A 17,304-nucleotide genomic window follows, 5' to 3' on the forward strand; every position below is an offset into this window, starting at 1 on the left:
AGACCACTCCCAAAAAATCAGGTGCGAATTTCCATGGTGTGAGGGACATCGTCTAATTCCTCTCTGTCTTTTTCTTTTTCTTCGACGTCTGTAGCCCGCAGTGCTGTCGAGTTCAAACGGGCTGTTATTATCGGTTTGACCTAGCGGGCACGCGACACGGACACGAGAAGAACACGAACGCTAATCCCCAGACAATAGACCCCTCGACTTACGACACACGACGTCTGCGAACAACCTTCCTCCCTTCCACGACCGCACCGCGGTGGCATAAATCCGCCTCGTTCCTATCAGGCGTGGCATGGTGACTCCCTCCGCGAGGAGAAAGAAGCCATGTCGCGGCCTTCGAAACTCATCTGGTTCGGGAAACCCCCCACCCTACCCGGTAGCGGCGGCGGCACCGCCACGTCCTCAATCGCGACCCGGAAGCCGCCAAGAGAACCAGAACCGCGCCGGCTCGCCGTGGTGTTTGAAGATATACCGACCTACCGCCGCTACAAACCCGGCACCGGCCCCCGCCTGCCCCCGATAACCTTCGTGCCCCTCCGCGACACAACGGCCTACATCCGCGACGAGTTCTTCGTCCCGCCCGCGCTCTCTGAGGACGGTAAGAAGCGTCTGAAGTACGTGGTGGGATGGACGGACCTGCCGGCCGCGAGGCTCGTGGTCGATGCCGAGCGGATATGCGACTACGTCTCGCCCATGGCGTACGAGGAGTGGTGCGCCGCGCGCGCCGAAGAGCAGGACGAGGAGGAACGCAAGCTAGAGCAGGCGGAGAACGTGCGCGCCGTCGAGGAGGCTGAGGCGCGGGAGAAGGGTATCGTGCTGCTTGGCGACAAGGCCAGCAAGGGGACAAAGAGCGGTAGGAAGAAGAGGAAGAAGCAGAGGGCGGCCGAGGAGTTGAGAACACCACCACCCGCCGCCGCGGGCGGAGAGAAGAGGAAACGAGGTCGGCCGAGGAAGAATGCGCCTTCGCTTTCCACGCCGTCCAAGGGTGTCTTGGCGGACGATTTTGAGGAACTGGATATGGAAGGGGACCTCGAGATGGAGGAAGCGGACGAGGACGAAGCCATCTTCCGGCAACTGAATGGGGAGGAACCCTTACTGCTGACGGAGGATTCGTACGACTCTGGCGAACAGAGCAGTCTGCCGGCGGGCCTAGAACCCCCCAACAAAAAGCAGAGAACGAGGTCGCCGAGACAGACGCTCTCGCGGTTGATGCCGGGCATCGAGACGGACAGCAGCCGGAGCACGCCCTTCGACTCGTCCAGAGGAGCCACGAGCTCGCCAGCACTTCCGCCGTTACCACCGCCGCAAGCGTCTTTTTCTCAGAGTACCCGGCTGCGGGAGAAAACCATCTTCCCGCCGATACCCCCGGCCTCTGCGAACCACACATCCACACCCACGGCACCGCGGATCAAGACGCTACAACCGCCGAAGCGGTCCCTCCTCTCGATACGAGACCCCCCTTCAACGCCCCAGCACTCGTCCTCGCCAAAAGTGCAAACACCTACACCCAAAGCCGGGAAGTTACCACTGCCGGCCACGGCGCCCCCGGCGTTGAACCCACCACGCAACGGTACGGGGATGCTTCTTCACACTCCGACACCAAGAACGGGCTTCACGCCTCTAATCCACAACTCGACCCCATGGACGGTCTCCCTCGCGGCCTCAAAGGCCGCCTACTCCCACCTGACGCCCACGCAGCCGGTCCAATCAATAGAACAACCCTCCTTCACCAACCCGATATCAATCCCAAAACCCAAAACCACCCCGAAATCAAGAGAACCACAACAAGCAGCCTTGGCCCAAATCTTCTCAGCACCCCCCGCCACAACAGCGGGCAGCAAACGCGCAGCCGTTCGATCCAAACCCGCCGCCAAACCCAACACCGCGCGAAAAACAGGCGGCAAGCTCTCAACAGAAGCTTCCGACGAAGAAGACGAGCAAGTCTATGAGGTCCTCCGCATCGAAGCCGTAGAAGACCGCGTCTCCCCCCGCTCCCACGGCAAGAAAACCACACGCTTCTTTCGAGTCCGCTGGAAGGGCAACTGGCCCTCGTCAATGAACCCGACATGGGAGCCCGAGTCCAACATCCCCCAGCACGTAATCAAAAACTTTTACATACAGAACGGCTACCACCCAAAGAACCCGCAGGTTGGCGCCATGGACAAATACCTCATACCACGACAGTACTCGTCCGTTTCGCAAGCGTTTGAGGATGGCGAAGGCGGCGAGGGCGACGACGGTAACGATGACGATGACGATGACGACAACGGGGCACAGGCCGAGGAGGGCGATGAGATTGTTGTGGAGGGTGGCGATGCGGAGAACGGTGACGATGATCAGGGGGATGAGATGCTGCTCGTTACGGACGAGCCCGGACTGCCCTTTAACCCGACGTTTTCTAGATGAGGTGGATGTCCCTGAGATTTGGGTCCATGACGCGAGACCTCGCGTGGCCACTTTTGCTGCTATTCAATACTGTTTGAGTACCTCTAGCAAGCGGGCCTCTACGCGTGGGCCCGATGCAATTATCACCAAGATACCAATTCTCTGTCACGCGTGAATCCAACCGTGAGACTGAGAAAGCGCCACGATGGGGTTGTGTTCACGTTGAGCAGATAGCCACAAATGGGAAAAATAGAAATGATCACAATATCATCTTCGCAGGTGACTTGCGCGTCCACCGTTGGTCAGAATGTACACAATCGCTGTCGAGTGAAACCTAAAGACATGAGAGACATCACTATCTCACTCGGGGCCTTGAAGTCAAATCAACGAAATTATGCTGTATCGCGCTAACTGTGAACCATTCTCCAACCAATCTCTCCGCTGAATCTTCAATCCATCGCTCTGCACTCGCCAAACAGAGCCAAATAGACGCATTCACAAAGATGGCAATGAATTCATCGTCACGACGCGTAATCGCAAGATCCCCGACCGAGTTCTCCCCGTCAATCGTGCCCACTCCTATCCATCCGCTTCCCTGCCGACATTCCTCTACTAAAAGGGGCCTTGATCGTTGGAAGGCTTCTTTTTGTTTGGCTCGCGCTTGTCTTGGGCGATCCGGGCTGCCAGCTCATTGAAGCCTGCCTTCGTGATTCCGTGTAAAGTTCCATCAAAGCATTCGCTCATGGCTGACTGCGCGGCGGACGAAAGAGCAGTTTGATTCGTCAGAGGGCGCTGATTGAAGGCCAAGGGCGGAGTCGATACATTGTTGTCTGTGTTCGATTGATCCAAAAGAGACGGAAATCGCAATCCAGAGTTGCTTTCAATGTGGTTGTGATGAGCACCGGCAGGGACACGAACCGATGGATTCATGCATATAACTGAGCTCCCCATATCAATGAGCTCCGAGAGCGAAGGCCTCGACGAGGCGGGGCGGTGAGCGACCAACTCCTCTCGAGGCTCGTCCGATGTCTGATTCAAAGACTGGTCTGCGTCTCCGAAGATTCCACCGTCGTCAACGACGATCTATTGACTTCTTGATTAGCATCATTGTCTTGCTGTTTGTGCCTCTTGCGGGCCTCCTTGCTTCGGAGATAGGCATTCACCTTTCGCTGGTCGATCCAGCCAGTGCTCGCATAAATGAGATCTGCAGTCTTTTGCGTGTAAGCATTTGGGCTGTCGATGTTATAGTGCAGCCATTCCTTTTGCGACTGTTCGGTGGTGTAGGCCCAACCACCATAATACATCATTTGGAAAGCACCCGACTCGGGATCTCTGCGGTGACGAACCTCTTTTCCTTGATCAGGATCGAGAGCCATGTACTCGATGGCTTCGTCCCAGTTCGCTCCCTTTTCCCAAACAATGGGCTTCTGCCTCTCTCGCAAGGCTTCGATATCTGCCTTTTCCTCTGGATCATCCGAATGGGCATTGGCAAGCCGTTCCTCTTGATAGCGCTGATCCTCGGCCCCGGCGTTGTCCTTAGTTTGGAAGTCACGAGCATTCTCAGCAGAGAGGATGTCGACATTAAAAGATGCGTCTGTCGGTAAGAACGCAACTTGGGGGAGGCTCTCAAGAGAGGCTTCGCATGGGTCCGGACAAAAGGCCACTTCGCGTCCATCGGGTGAACCGGTGTAGAGAGGGGATCCAATGATGCACTTACGGACAAGTACAGCTGACTCGATGTTGGAAAACGAGATCTGAAAGCTTCCATCATCAGAGTAGACAAAGTGCGTAATGATTTCGGCGAAAGTGTAGGCCAATCCAGCTTTGTTGAGAACTGCATGCAGGTGCATGACGGGGAATCCAGTAACGGAGAGACAACGTGTAGATCCCTCCCGAATCATGGTCAGGATTGAAGTATTCAGAGGGAACGAGTCCGTGGTGGGAATGCTGATGCGGACTCGGACCGAGCTGTCACTCGCCGTGGCGAATCCGAATTCGCGATTGAGGCTGCAGCGGTAAAACGCTATGGCATCCTCCGGGGAGATGAACTCGATGTAGGCATGGTTGAAGCGGTTATCGCCAGTTCCCATCGGAGCTGTCTGAGCTTTGAGAATCCGACCACCCCGAATGTGCTCAAGGACTCGCTGGACATGGACATCGTCAGGAAGTCCAGTCATGATGACAGTCCGGGAGGCCACATCTGGTACGCCGTAGTTGGCAGTTAGCTTCTGACCAGTTTCGATTCGGATATACCGAAGTCCGTATTTCAACATACCCGGCACCTTTAAAGGGTGACGACTTCCGATGACTTGCTGATGTATCTGCAGCGCAATTTCTCTCTGGCATGGAGAGTCCCATATGTTATCGCTGTCTTCACTCCAGTCTAGACCAGTCGCTTTGTGGACCTGAGTGTGCTGGGAATCTGCCGTCTCAATGCTTCGGTTGTCTAGGGGCGGACTCAGAGAACTAGGCTGCCGGTCCTCGGCCGAAAAATTAGGACGAATACTCTGAGGCTTGGAAAGTGTAGGTGAAGAGTCCTCAAAAGAGATCAGAGGCTCGTCATCGGGGGGCGTTGGGGTACTCGCGTTCATGTTTCCAACGCCATCAGGGGAAACGCCGATGATGGCAAAAGCTGCTGTAAACTCGGGATGATCAGCAAGAAAGTTGCGCATGAAGGCCTCGTACATTTTGGCTCGCTCAACAGCATTGAGCAGACAATTCTGCATGCCCTGCATTTGGGAATGGAGAGGTCCATTGCTTGCAACAGCCCCGGCATACTTGTTCTTGTACTCTTCAAGTTGGATTTGACTATGTTCGAATTCTTCTTGAAGCTGGCTCAAGGCTCCTTGACCCTGTTTGCATCGCTCATTGAGTTCGACAGAGTAAGTCTGCGCCCTGCGTCTGAGAAGCTCGGCCTCGGTGATACGATCCTTCAACTTTGTGATTGTAGACTCGTCCAAGTTCGACTGGTGTTTGAGCGTTTCGTTGACCATGTCGAGATTATCGTTCTCACGTTTGAGAGTCTCGTGGTCGATCTCGAGCTGCTTGAGACGAGACTTGAGAGTGGTGACAAGATCGTATCTGGGTTCTTGGCTCTGCCGAGCATCGCAGTACGACGAGACAGAGTGAATCGACGGCAAGTCGTCTGGGGCCGAGCTGCTGGGAGTGAACTCGGCTGACGAAGGGTCTAGGACCTTGCGACCTGACTGAAAAGGCTTGATCGGAGGTGTATTCCCGCTCGACGAGATCGTAGCAACCTCTTTGGCGAAGCCTTGCTCGATGACATCGGGACTCGTCTGGATGGAATTGTTGTCAGCGACAGCAGCTTGGCCACCCTCAGAGTCGTCGAAATCAATGAGTTTCGTCGAGTCTGACTGGGGAAAAGTTGGCGGAGCAGGGGCGGGCGGATTGCCGGCGTCGCTTTGGCCATCATTAGTCCAGCCATTGTCAGTCGACGCGTAAACAGTCGACCTGCCATCGTCATCCTGCTCCTGTTCGATAACGGGACCGAGGAAGCGGGGGTCGAGTGTGTCCACCATCTTGCCGTTACTGCGTCCTGCTGCAGATGGAGGAGATCGAGAAGAGCTTTCGAGATTGTTCACGGGACTTGCAGCTCTGCGATTGAAAACACTATAAACGAGAGAAGTTAAATGAGTGAACTGACGATGCTTCCCCAGGCGAGGCCGAAGGAGAGGCGAGAAAGGAAAATAACAAGGGGTGGGAGCAAAGATAGTACTGGATTTCGACTCTTCCAGCGAATCGATCAGAAACAACGCTTGAAACTACCACTTGCTCTACCAGCCTGTCAAGGCTGGGTCATCGCGAGTGTTGATGCTGATTAGGTGAAAAGGAAAGTAGGAGGCGCAGGATGAAGGCGAGAGCTTTTGTACCCCACGTCCGGCCCACCCCGGGAAAGGCGCCAGCGGCCCGCAGGGCAGGTGGAAGATGGCACAGGTTCAAGGAAGGGAGCATCTGGAAGACTGAGTAGAGGAGGTAGGCGCGGAGGAGAATTGTGGAAGTACTTAAGGTAGGCTCGGGCCAACCACACAGGGTAGAGCAAGCAGCAGCAGAACCTTTAGGCAGGGCTAAAACATTGAAGGGACGCAATGGACTTTGAGTTCGAATTGAAGGACTTTGACTTACCTGGCTGTGTCTGTTAGATAATACCTGACCCAGGTATGTTGAATTGAAAAAGCTAGGGGACTAGCAAAGTGTCGTATAGAAGAGCGACCAGCAAAGTTGTCCTTGAATTGGATGTTGCTTCTACCCGTGGACGGAGCAGAAAATGTAGAGGTCAACCTTGCGATTGAGCTGGAGGGTCTGGTATTGATTATTTAACAATCTTCTTGCTTGGGCTTGCTGTAGAAGATTTTTGCAAGCCAAGTCTCATCACGTGGAAGTTGTCGAAGTTGTACCTGAGATGCTAGGGCAACAGGAACAGCTGGGTATGGAAGGCGGACTGAGAGAGAAGGTCAGACTCAGGTTGAGGCTTAGTCGAGGAAAGAATCGAGGAAAGAAAGTGAAGTGCTTCGAGTAGGATGCTTGGCTAAGCCAAGATGTGTTAATGATGATGTTGAAACGTGATTTCTAGACGATGAGGGTGGTTCTTGCCTAGGTACCTTACCTCAGGCGTAGTCTTCCTAGACGAAAGCTCAATCAAGATATATATCCACTTCGTGACTCGGTCTGGGCGAGACCCTGAGATTGTGTTCCTCGATACTGATTTATCAGCGTTAAATGTGAAGAAAGAGGTCAGGGAGGAGGTGAAGTTCCTGATTCGTGGGGATATTGTGGTGGTGGGAGGATGAAGAGTGGAAGAACGGGGGAGAGGAAGAAGTGCTGTCTTTTATTTATGCTCTCCGGACTCCAGAAAAAGGTGAGGAGCTATTGAGGAGTAAAAAGTGAGAAGGGGGAGGTGGTGACGATTTTGTAGTGTGGGAGGGAGAGTATGGGAAAAGGAAGAAAGGAAAAAAAAAGTTCCTTCCTTTATAGATTCTCTCCAGTCTCCAGACTCTGGAGAGGGCGAGAGCTTTTCATGAGTGCCAAGGCGGGAAGGAGGAGGGAGAGAGAGGAAGTGATGAGGAAGTTTCTGTGTGAGCGGGAGAAGAAGTTTGAATTGAGGATAGATTTGGCCATTTTATAATCATGGGAGCAGGGGGTGGGAACGGGGACTAAGATAGACACGGAAGACTACCTAAAGGGAGAAAAGCAGACAGGAAGACCACATCGAGAAGACTAGGCAGGGAAGCCTGAGACAGGACGGCATGGACCAGACAGAAATTTAGCAGTGAAGACCGGACGGGGACCGCACAAGACCAGACGGAGTGGATCAGAAAGATCACAGGAATTAGACGGAAACTAGACAGAGGAGATTGGATGGGGACCGGACGAAAGACACTGAACAGGAAGCAGACCCGATAGGAACCAGACTGACCAGACATTTCAGCAAGGGGAGAGATTTAATTCTGTGATAGACGGTGCTAGGCTTTTGAATCGAACAGCTGAGTGCAGCCAAAGCTGAAAGAGATCCTCAAAGAGCTCAGTAGACAGCAGCATCGAAATGCCACAGATGAACTTGGTCAGGGCAGAATTCCTATTAAGACGAGGTTCAAAGCGGCAAACAAGACGTGAACGATGACAATAAGGCAGGGGTAGCCATGAGAGCACTGGGGCTCTTCAATATAACCAGAAAATGTATTTTCTGAAGGAGCCGAGTGTAGATGATTCCTTCGGATAAACCTTCTACAAAGACCCCGGTCATCACAGCATCAACGAGGATGGTGGTGAGCAAGCCCAGCAAGACTACTGGGATGAGGAAAACAAGGTGTGTGTAATAGTTCAGGGTCTATTACATGGAAGAGCTCACGCCACAGATGTGGAATGGATAAACTAAATTGGATTATCACTGAAGAAAGCCAATTGAGGAAATATTACAAGTAGTTCGAGATGCAGAAAGAAAGGTGACCAAGCATTACCTCACTTGAATAGGGAATACCGTTTGATCGGCTAAAAGGTCCCTCGAATCGAGGACCTCCATTTTTACACTTCTATAGCACAATCAGGTCTCTTCATAAGAGCAATTGACTCGGAATAGGTGTGTTGGCCAACGATGATAGGTTTGGTGACATGGGTGCAGACAGGGCAACATGTGATGAGAACATTGAAACTTGATGTCGTAGGACATATATAGCGCTAATTGCTGCCCACAATCAACGGTGTCGTTTTTGCGACACTGTGGAATAGCTAATATCTGGATATATTGCCTTTATGATATTAGACAACGTCACTACACGCGTAAGCAGAGTCATAGGCAACGAAAAGTGCATCTTTCATTCTGCCATCTTGAAAGGGAAAACTGACGCTATGAGAGGAAAAAGGGGTATACATGCCAGCTCAACGCCGCGCTCCGACAAGCCAATTACCAAGAGAAACCTCAACACATAACACCCATCGACTGACCGTCTCACACCTCAATGACGAAATCCCGAATCATGTTGAGAAACCTCTCACGGTACTCGACAGGGTTAGCAGTAATGCTCATGGGGCCGTGTCCAGCAAACACGTTGTACGACTTGACGAGTCCCGTCATGGCCTTGGCACGGAACTTGTGCTTGGCCCAGAAAAAGTCAAGGACGATCATGCGGTAGGTCCAGTTGCCATCGGCGTCCGTCAGGCCAGTGCGCCACGGGTGGGCGTCCGACTGGATGACGGGAACGTCGCGGGCTTCATCGAGCACGTTGGGGCCGGGGAAGCGCACCATGAAGAGGGAGTAGTCGACGGCGTTGTTGTCGGCGAGGAGTTGCGTGTCGGCTTCGAGGAGATCGAGCAGCTCCTTCTTCTGGACGGGTGTGACGCGGACCTTGTCTTCAAACTCGTCAATCAACCTCTCCTTGACGCTGTCTGGCGCCAGATTCCCGTTGGCAATGTCCCGCTCGGGGAAGAAGTAATCGTTCGGCTTGAGGTCGTACGTCTCCCACTGGTTCCTTCGGTGATCGGTTTCCTCCTCCTTCTTGCCGTACATCAGGTTCTCCATGATTATGTGGTGCGTTGGCGCCATGCCGAGGATCCCGCCAATCGTCGCTTTCGCGGTATACGCCATATCGGTGATGCGTACCAGTAAGCTGTGGGGATGTCTCTTCATGTGCGCGACGTACGCGTCGAACAAGTCATGCGTGAAGAATTCGTGCTCGAATCGGCGGGGCAGCGACTTGATAAGAAACTTGCCATCGGCCGTCGTGAAAAAGGTCGAGCCGCTGTACCCTAGATCGCCGACGGGCTTTAGATCGGATTCGCGGCCCTTGCCCTTGGCAGCCTTCTTTGCGAGGTGGAAGGAGTTTGTGTACTCGTCCTCGTCGAGGTGCCAGACATTGTGTCGAAGCTCGAGGAAGTCTGCGGCGCGGTATCGGGCGAGGGGAAGGTGGAAGACGGAGAGGAAAGAGGCGAGAACGCGAAAGATGCGCTTTTTGAGACTCGGTTTGTCGGGCTTGTTCGAGTCGCCTGATATGGCTGCGAGAATCGAGGACGAAATAGAGATGCTTCGGATCTGCATGGTGGCGGTTTACGAGCCTAGGGCCTAGGGCCAAGGTCTTTCTTGGATACCCTTCTGGCGATGGCCTCTGGAGAAGGAGTATCCTTAAGAATGATGAATTAGAAAGAATTACTGTTGAAATACTGAAGGTCGGGCACCTTGGAAAAAAGACGTTGTAGTTAGTTTGAGCTATGAAGAAGGGATGGGAGCTTGGGGAGCTCGACGGGAGCTTGTGTTAGAGTGATATGGTGGGGAGCTATTGACGTCACTTCGCCGGGAAGGGCGCATGCACCCGCCGATGGCTGCGACCACCGGAGCAAACGTTCCTGATCAGCGACTTGGCTACCAAGTAAGCCATGGCCTGAAGGTACACGCATGGTTTGAATGGGTAAAAGTTCTCAGAATTCGTAAGCTTTGCCACGAATAAAAAACATTGCCCTCATTGTCTTGCAACGATAATGAAATGTAAAGTGAATTTGAAGAGTTGTTTTTGAAATGCAGTTATATTTCCAACACCGAGAATGGTATGTTGTTGTCTAGTCATTAGCTTTTATATTCCCACTCGGCCTAATGTTGATTTTAAACCGAAAGACATAATGCGAACTCAAAGAGAAAGCCTTTACTAACTAAAGCATAGGTGAATATGTACAATGAGAGTCTGCCACGATAACTGGCAGCTGCTTATTGGTATGTTGAGATATTTCGTGGCCTCAAATAGTTCACACCGTCGGGGCCGATGGGGATAAATACAATCCCAGCTTCCCCGCTATCTTTTTGTTCCTTATGTAACACGGCCGAAAAGCTGAAGAGACTCTATTTTTTGAGATCTATTTGTCGTACTATATCAAAACAACCGGTTCCCAGCTGGGCTCAACAGAGGTCCATCCATCCAAGGAAACGAAACCGATCCCGAGACGAGAGTAAAGTCCGCTCGTACGAGATGTCATCAACACGTACAACCCATATCCCTGGCTTTCCGCAAACATGGGATTGTGCTCCCAGGTCCCCGGGAACTTGAGACCCGCGGCGACGACCACCATGTAAAGACTCGTCCCTATGCTCAGGCATTTCATAGCCCAGTCTCTGTGCATGGGCGCGGTAGTCCCAATTTGCGTGCCATCATTGTCATAAAGAGCAAGTTGAATGCCGTCGGTATTACCGCGGAGATGGGAGCCTATACGAAGTCTGGCAACCGTTGTGTTGAAAACGAGGCATTGAGGGTGTTCTTCTGCTCTGGCTCTCGTGATGCTGTCAATGTTAATGTGATGGCGAGCTTCCATGGGGTTATGCGGAGACCGTTTCCACATTTCAATCACGGAGCTCCATGATGACTGTTGCCGAGGATCCTTGTAGCCTGGTACTCGGATAGACTCTTCTTTTGGATTAAAGAAGGCTTCAAGATCTCGCTGGAAGTCTTCTTGATGCAAAGAATCGTCGATTCGATCTTCCGGAAACCATACTTTGCCTTCGTAAATACTGCTGATTCTTGAGGGTCCACTGGAAAAAGGATCGCAGTAGCAGAAGTAGACTAGGTGCCCAAAGTGAATCTGGTACATCGGGTCTAACCAGTCGCCGTCAATTCTACCTCCGAGAGAGCGTTGGTAGATGACGGAACCTTGTCTCGTAGTCCACGTCCAGGATGGAAGCCTCAGCCCTTCAGCCGTGCGGTAAGTGATACCCAAGGGAGAACAAAAGGACCACAGGAGACTGTGCGCCAAGTATCTCTCAGGAAGACCCAGCAGCATCTGCGTTTTGGCTCGGGCAGCGACGACATTGCCAACTCCAGCAAAGGCGCTCAACACGTCTTCCCGACGACCGAGTGTGCGCTTGGTGTACTGGTCCACCAAAAGCGGATAAAACCCGAGTACGCCATCGTTGCTGTACTCGTCAGATCGTAGACCCTTTTCGAAACCTCTTCCGCCGAAATCTTGCTCTTTCTTGGTTCCAACAGTTTTTGACTCCTTGAATGGTCGGTAATGCAAGATGTCCGGGTATCTGTGAAGCTCAGATCCCTCGTGGAAGCAGCTGAAGTAGACGTGCCCGTTGCTAAAGAAGATGTGTCGCCGGGATAAGAGCTTCTCCTGAAAGGTCCACGCCCTCGAGTTCCACTCGCTAGAGCTGATGACCTGGTTCTCGCTCAGAGGCGCAATACCAACAATGGCATGCTCCATGGACGCATGATCTTCTGAGCCGGTGCCATCGACTCTTTTCGGTACATGCTTGATGAACTGCCAGCAATGATTCCTATGGCTGGTGATGTTTGGCCGTGTCGTCAGTCCAGGCAAACCAGCGCCAACACCATTCGCAGCTGCAACAATGGTGAAGTCAGCAAGCTGATAAATATCGTTCATGGCGTTGATCTGTATCATTTTGAGATCTTCGTCGTCCTGCAAGATGCATAGACGATCGACCCAGAGGTACCGCTGTCTGATATTCCGGCATAAGTGCATGGCATCCACCACAACCTCAGGCAATACATCCGGCGAGAGAGCGTCTGTGTGTTTCAACTCGTTTACATTCGACAGAGTCAAATGAAGGTCTCGTTCTGCTGAAGCAGTTGCAAGCCGCCACGTATAACTCAGTGCCGCAAACGGAATCTGAGTCTTTGGTTGAATGATTCGCCTGCGCTTTGTGTCGATGACGCGAAACTCTGTAGGAAGCTTTGATTCCGTCAATGGTTCGTTACATTTGGGTCCGTGGTAGGCATGACAGCCTTCCAACCAGTTACGAAGAAGGCTGACGTTAATGTATCGTCGATCCCAGAGCTCTGCTGACTCGAGTTGGCTCCCGTCTACGGCTCCATAGTGTAGCAAAATCTCCAAAACCACGGGGTGATAGCCTTGGGTTGGTTTGCCCGCGGATTGTGCGAGTCCTAAAATGCAAATAGCCAAGGCGCATCTCTCGATGAAGGATCCCGTACGGCCCGTATCGGATCTGACGGTCCGATAGCTCGGATCTGTCCTTCGACTGGGAAACAGCCCACAAATTGCGAATTTTAAATCATGGTTGCCAGCAGCTATGATGCTCAACTGCGAGCTGATGAGTTGGCATATCATGCACTCCGGGTGATCGGTGGCGCTTCTAAGCGTCTGAAAGGTCAGAGCTTGAAAGTCGTAGAAAGCAGACCGCGATTCGCCATAGTCGGGATCGAAAGCTGAGACGTCGACCTCCTCCCGTGAAGCGTAGTAGCAGAAGACAACATGGAAGAAGTCATTCCAAGGCTGGCAGCCACGGCAGAGACGGGGATTAGGGGTGGTTTTCCTGCTATCCGAACAGAAAGCGCAGTCCTTTAAACGGTTGGTTTCCGTGCGGTGCAGTTGGATAGACGGTATTTCCTGCATACTGATGGCTGAGTTGTCATGTCATCAGAATTGTCTCAATTCTATCGCAAGCGGCGAATGGGAACTCAAGCCAGGCAGCCATCAGGCGAGTGCCCGTCAGAGGCTGCGGGGTAGAGTGAATCTTGAAGTGTTATTGGCCAATGATGACTGGGTGGATGGTGAACGAATGACATATTGTGAGGCTCATACGATCCATGTAAGTCGGGCTGATCCTCTTCCCTCGTACACTGACATTTTTACGCCCCTCAAAAGCCTTGGCTGAAAAGATTTGAAATTTGACGAAGATTCAAACTCAAGAAAGCTATAGAAGGGTCTCCAACGAAGCCGCTGCCCCCTGATTTGCGGCGGTAAGCTGCTGCGAGTATTAGCAAAGAACCTTGAACTGATGAGGAACTTGGCAATGCTGCACGAGGCCAAGCTGACAGTTGTAGATCTCCGCATTAGATTAATTTTTTCCATTCTACCAGCAAGAAAACCGTCGAGACTCTAAGAGTTTGACATTATCAACATATTCCAATGCCGCACAATCGATAGAAGCCTATCTTTTTCTACATTTCTTCCCGACCGTTGCGGTCGCATTGAAAATTTTGTCGTCGTATACAAAGTCTTTGGTGTTCCCATGCACGCATTCGCAAACGAAGTCAAAGTGTGATGTGGTGGAATTCATGTTGCGTAACGTGGATCCGCCAAGGTTGTCGCATTGCGACTTGAGCCGCGCTTCAATGTATGGCATCGTGCAATTAGACCACCCAGTTCCGTTGTTGGAAACAATACAGCCTCCAATATATGTCATTTTCCGGGGAGTGCCATGATGGGCAGCCGTGGCTAGACCTGGGAGGAGAGCGAGCAGAATTGAGATTTGCACTGGTAACTATTATTAGGGGAGTCGAGACTGGAGAGGAATTTGATGTGCTTACTGTTGGGAAACAATCTGTAGGCCAACTTTGACTGGGTCCTTTCTATGGGCGAGTTGGAATCAGTCATGTGAATGCGTCAAAAGTGCTGCAGAGGGGGTGAGGCAATGCCATCTTTATGAGAAAAAGGCGTTTGGAGTGATGCTGTGAGATCACAACGAAGGCATCATTAAGTGTCGTGGCAAACACGGACCCGGCGGTGCTGACAGTATTGAACACATCTCTAACAGCATTCTACGGACATCGGTTGCTTGCTACATGTAAGTTATGCCTCGTTTAGATTAGAGCCATGGAAGAAACTGTAAAAGATTGTTACGGGCAGCTCTACTCGGGCAATGCAAGCCCCTTCTGGCGAACCAGCCCGACTCATGATAAGAAAGTAATGTCTTTAGGCACAATAACATAGTCAACGGACATTGGGTGGAAATACTATGAAATGACTGATTCGATCGGAGAAGCCGAAAAGATGTGGAGTCCTCGACTGAGCGGGTGCTCCGAAAGTACGAAAATTACGACGGCTTCGGCCTGAAGGTCCGGCCCCGCCGGCTCATCTTAACTCAGGCCAGGGTGCCGCTGTAGGTTTGCGATAAAGACCCCATGAGAGTCAAGTCCCTTGGACAAAGTAGTTACAAGCAGTAACAGGAACTTTCTTTAATATTCTATCTGCATTGCGCTAGTAATTCTACAGTCAAAAACAATGATCCATCCCGTATAGCATCTATAGTCTCTCCAGTCTAGTGAGATCATTTACAACTTGCTCCTCAGGTCCTTTCTCTCATCCTTCTTGAACAGCACTTTGCTGTTGGGGTAAGGGTCAAAAACGACGCTGTTGAGCGGGTTGTCCTCGCTGGCGCGCTTGAACATGTCCTCGTACACCTTGCCGTCGTAGCGACCCAGACTGCTGTCCAGCACCCAGTCGTCAAACTTCCAGGCGTCGACCAGGCGGACGGCGTGGGGTCGGATCTCCTCCAAGAGGGTCATCACAGCCTTGGTCCTCGCCAGCGTAATCTGGCGAACGGTGACGGCCGCGGAGCTGTAGAACTCGCTAGCCTCCTGCTCGAGGGTGTTCAGGGCATATAGCCTGAACAGCTTGTGCAGGAGACCGACAGTGTCCTTGTCGAGCTGCTCGGTGGTGGCCTTGTCGTTGAGGGCCTGGTGGAAGTTCTTGACAACCATGTACTGGGCGTGGGCGGTGCTGAGGCGCCAAAAGTCGACGAGCAGGCTGTTCCAAGACTGCTTGTCCTCGTCTCGGTGGCGGAGGGCCTCAAAGGTGAGGAAAGACACACGCCAGGCAAACGCGGCCACGAGGTCCTCGTCGGAGCCGAGCACGTCAAAGGCAGCGCCAATGTCACGGCGGCGGAGGAACTCGGAGAGGATTCGAGTGGTGTCGTTGTTGCCGGCCTTGCCCTTGAGGACAGAGCGAGCAGACTTCAACAGGTAGCGCGACACTTGCTGGGTGAGCATGTAGTTGTCGCCCTCCCACGTCAAGGTCGGCAGGTAGTCGGCATACCATGAACCGATACCGCTGAAGGAGGAGTAGCCGTGACCTCCGCAAGCACGGCGGCAAACCTCGAGACCCTCGCCTGCAACGGTCGAGCCGTAGGCCTTGAGGGCGCAGGAGGTGGCGTGAAGATCGGCGAGGAGGTCGGTGCCGGGGTTCAACTCCTCAGGGCCGGGGTTCCTGTTTCCGTCGCTGAGCTTGCCAACGTCGCCCTTCATGCGCTTCTGGTTCTCGTTGTAAAGGTTGATCATGCCGCGTCCGGTGAAATGGAGAGCAAAGGTGGCTGCCAAGAGGGGGAGCAGACGAATCTGCACCATGGTGTAGTTGAGCACTTGGTTTTCGCCAGGCTCGCCGGCCGGCGCATCGCGGTCCTGAAACTGTCGGCGAACAGCGCAGTAGCGAGTGGCAATGGTCACACCCTTGGCCAGGACCGAGCCAGACTGCAGGACAATGTTTGATCGCACCCATGTGAGGGTTCCGTAGATCAAAGAGGGGTTCGCTGGACGGGTGTACTTGCTCGTGGTCGGGTCGATGGACGAGAATCGAGCGAGCATGTGGTTGTGCGGGATCTTGACGTTGTTCAACAGCAAGAAGCCGTTATCCATGGTGTTGTAACCAAACTTGGGACCAATGTCGCCGACGTGTACGTTCGGGAGAGGCTCGTGAGTCTTCTTGTCGCGGATTGGCACGACGAAGGGGTGGGGGCCAATCTTCTTTCCATTCAGAATCAGCTGGGCCATGACGACGGCGTGCGTGGCCGTCTTGCCCAACGAACCGATCCACCACTTGGAAGCCGTAAGGTGAGGCGAATGCAGAACGAAGCTCTTGTCGGACGGGTCCCACGTCGCCGTGGTCTCCAGGCCGCGAACATTGGAGCCGTGACCAAGCTCAGTCTGGGCGTAGCATCCGAGGATCTCGTAGTTTTCGGCGGGCTTGAGGAAGAGCTCGTGCTGCTCTGGAGTGCCCTGCTCGCGAAGCGTGACGAGGAACATGCTGGCGTGGAGGCCGTATGGTGTCGGCTCAGCAATCAGATCGTTGGCAACGGTGTAATCCTGCTCAGACCAGTTGTGCTCCTTGGTCAATTGGAAGAGTCTCTTGCCTCTTGCCAGCGCAGCCTCGATCCGGGCATTTCGGCCGCGGAAGTAGTTCTGCGTCTTGTCGAAGACAGGCTCCTTCTTCAAGATGTTTAGTATCCTCTCGCTGCGCTCAAGAGCCTCATTTGTGAACATGAACGTCGCGAGCTGGTCGACGTTGAGATTGGACTTTGCTCTCTCTTGAGCGAGGAGTTCAGTGCCCTGCGGGCCAGACGGCTGGAGGGCCTTGACCCAATCCGGGGTATTCGGCATCTTGGTTTTGTGTGTGGGGGTGGGAGCTGGGGTACTGAAGGACTGGGGAAGTTGGTCTGGAGAAATGGAGGTTGCAGATGGGATTTTGTAGGACACTGTTTTTGAGACGACAACTCAGCGTACGCTGTCCAGATCTAATCTAATCTAGGTTTCGAGTTCCGGCTCGGAGAGCAGCAATGATGCTTTGATGGGCAGTGCCTCGGCTATTACTAGATACAGTTAGACTAAGTCTCTTGGTTCGCGACGAAACTCCACAAAAAGGCTCTCTGGAAACCCCTGATTC

At 52.9% G+C, this 17,304-nt stretch overlaps 6 protein-coding genes across 6 annotated transcripts; 1 reads left to right on the plus strand and 5 right to left on the minus strand.

Moving 5' to 3' along the window:
• Window positions 1-330: 330 nt before the first annotated feature.
• CORC01_08433 (chromo domain-containing protein) lies at window positions 331-2,412 on the plus strand (the record flags this gene model as incomplete). The annotated part of the gene is made up of 1 exon (XM_022620064.1): window positions 331-2,412. One exon carries the CDS (start codon window positions 331-333, stop codon window positions 2,410-2,412), a length of 2,082 nt encoding a protein of 693 aa, XP_022473376.1.
• Window positions 2,413-3,003: 591 nt separating this feature from the next.
• CORC01_08434 (uncharacterized protein) lies at window positions 3,004-5,930 on the minus strand (the record flags this gene model as incomplete). Its single annotated transcript, XM_022620065.1, has 2 exons — window positions 3,004-3,474; window positions 3,555-5,930. The coding sequence occupies 2 exons, from the start codon at window positions 5,928-5,930 to the stop codon at window positions 3,004-3,006; spliced, it is 2,847 nt and encodes a 948-aa protein (XP_022473377.1).
• A 2,924-nt stretch (window positions 5,931-8,854) lies between these two features.
• Window positions 8,855-9,940, minus strand: CORC01_08435 (uncharacterized protein; the record flags this gene model as incomplete). Its single annotated transcript, XM_022620066.1, has 1 exon — window positions 8,855-9,940. One exon carries the CDS (start codon window positions 9,938-9,940, stop codon window positions 8,855-8,857), a length of 1,086 nt encoding a protein of 361 aa, XP_022473378.1.
• An 818-nt stretch (window positions 9,941-10,758) lies between these two features.
• On the minus strand, window positions 10,759-13,260 carry CORC01_08436 (uncharacterized protein; the record flags this gene model as incomplete). The annotated part of the gene is made up of 1 exon (XM_022620067.1): window positions 10,759-13,260. The coding sequence occupies one exon, from the start codon at window positions 13,258-13,260 to the stop codon at window positions 10,759-10,761; it is 2,502 nt and encodes an 833-aa protein (XP_022473379.1).
• Window positions 13,261-13,798: 538 nt separating this feature from the next.
• Window positions 13,799-14,053, minus strand: CORC01_08437 (uncharacterized protein; the record flags this gene model as incomplete). The annotated part of the gene is made up of 1 exon (XM_022620068.1): window positions 13,799-14,053. The coding sequence occupies one exon, from the start codon at window positions 14,051-14,053 to the stop codon at window positions 13,799-13,801; it is 255 nt and encodes an 84-aa protein (XP_022473380.1).
• Window positions 14,054-14,921: 868 nt separating this feature from the next.
• On the minus strand, window positions 14,922-17,021 carry CORC01_08438 (acyl-CoA oxidase; the record flags this gene model as incomplete). The annotated part of the gene is made up of 1 exon (XM_022620069.1): window positions 14,922-17,021. The coding sequence occupies one exon, from the start codon at window positions 17,019-17,021 to the stop codon at window positions 14,922-14,924; it is 2,100 nt and encodes a 699-aa protein (XP_022473381.1).
• Window positions 17,022-17,304: the final 283 nt, after the last annotated feature.

Source organism: Colletotrichum orchidophilum, assembly GCF_001831195.1.
Source record: "Colletotrichum orchidophilum strain IMI 309357 chromosome Unknown Scaffold_72.1, whole genome shotgun sequence".
In the NCBI taxonomy this organism is placed as follows: Eukaryota; Fungi; Ascomycota; class Sordariomycetes; order Glomerellales; family Glomerellaceae; genus Colletotrichum; species Colletotrichum orchidophilum.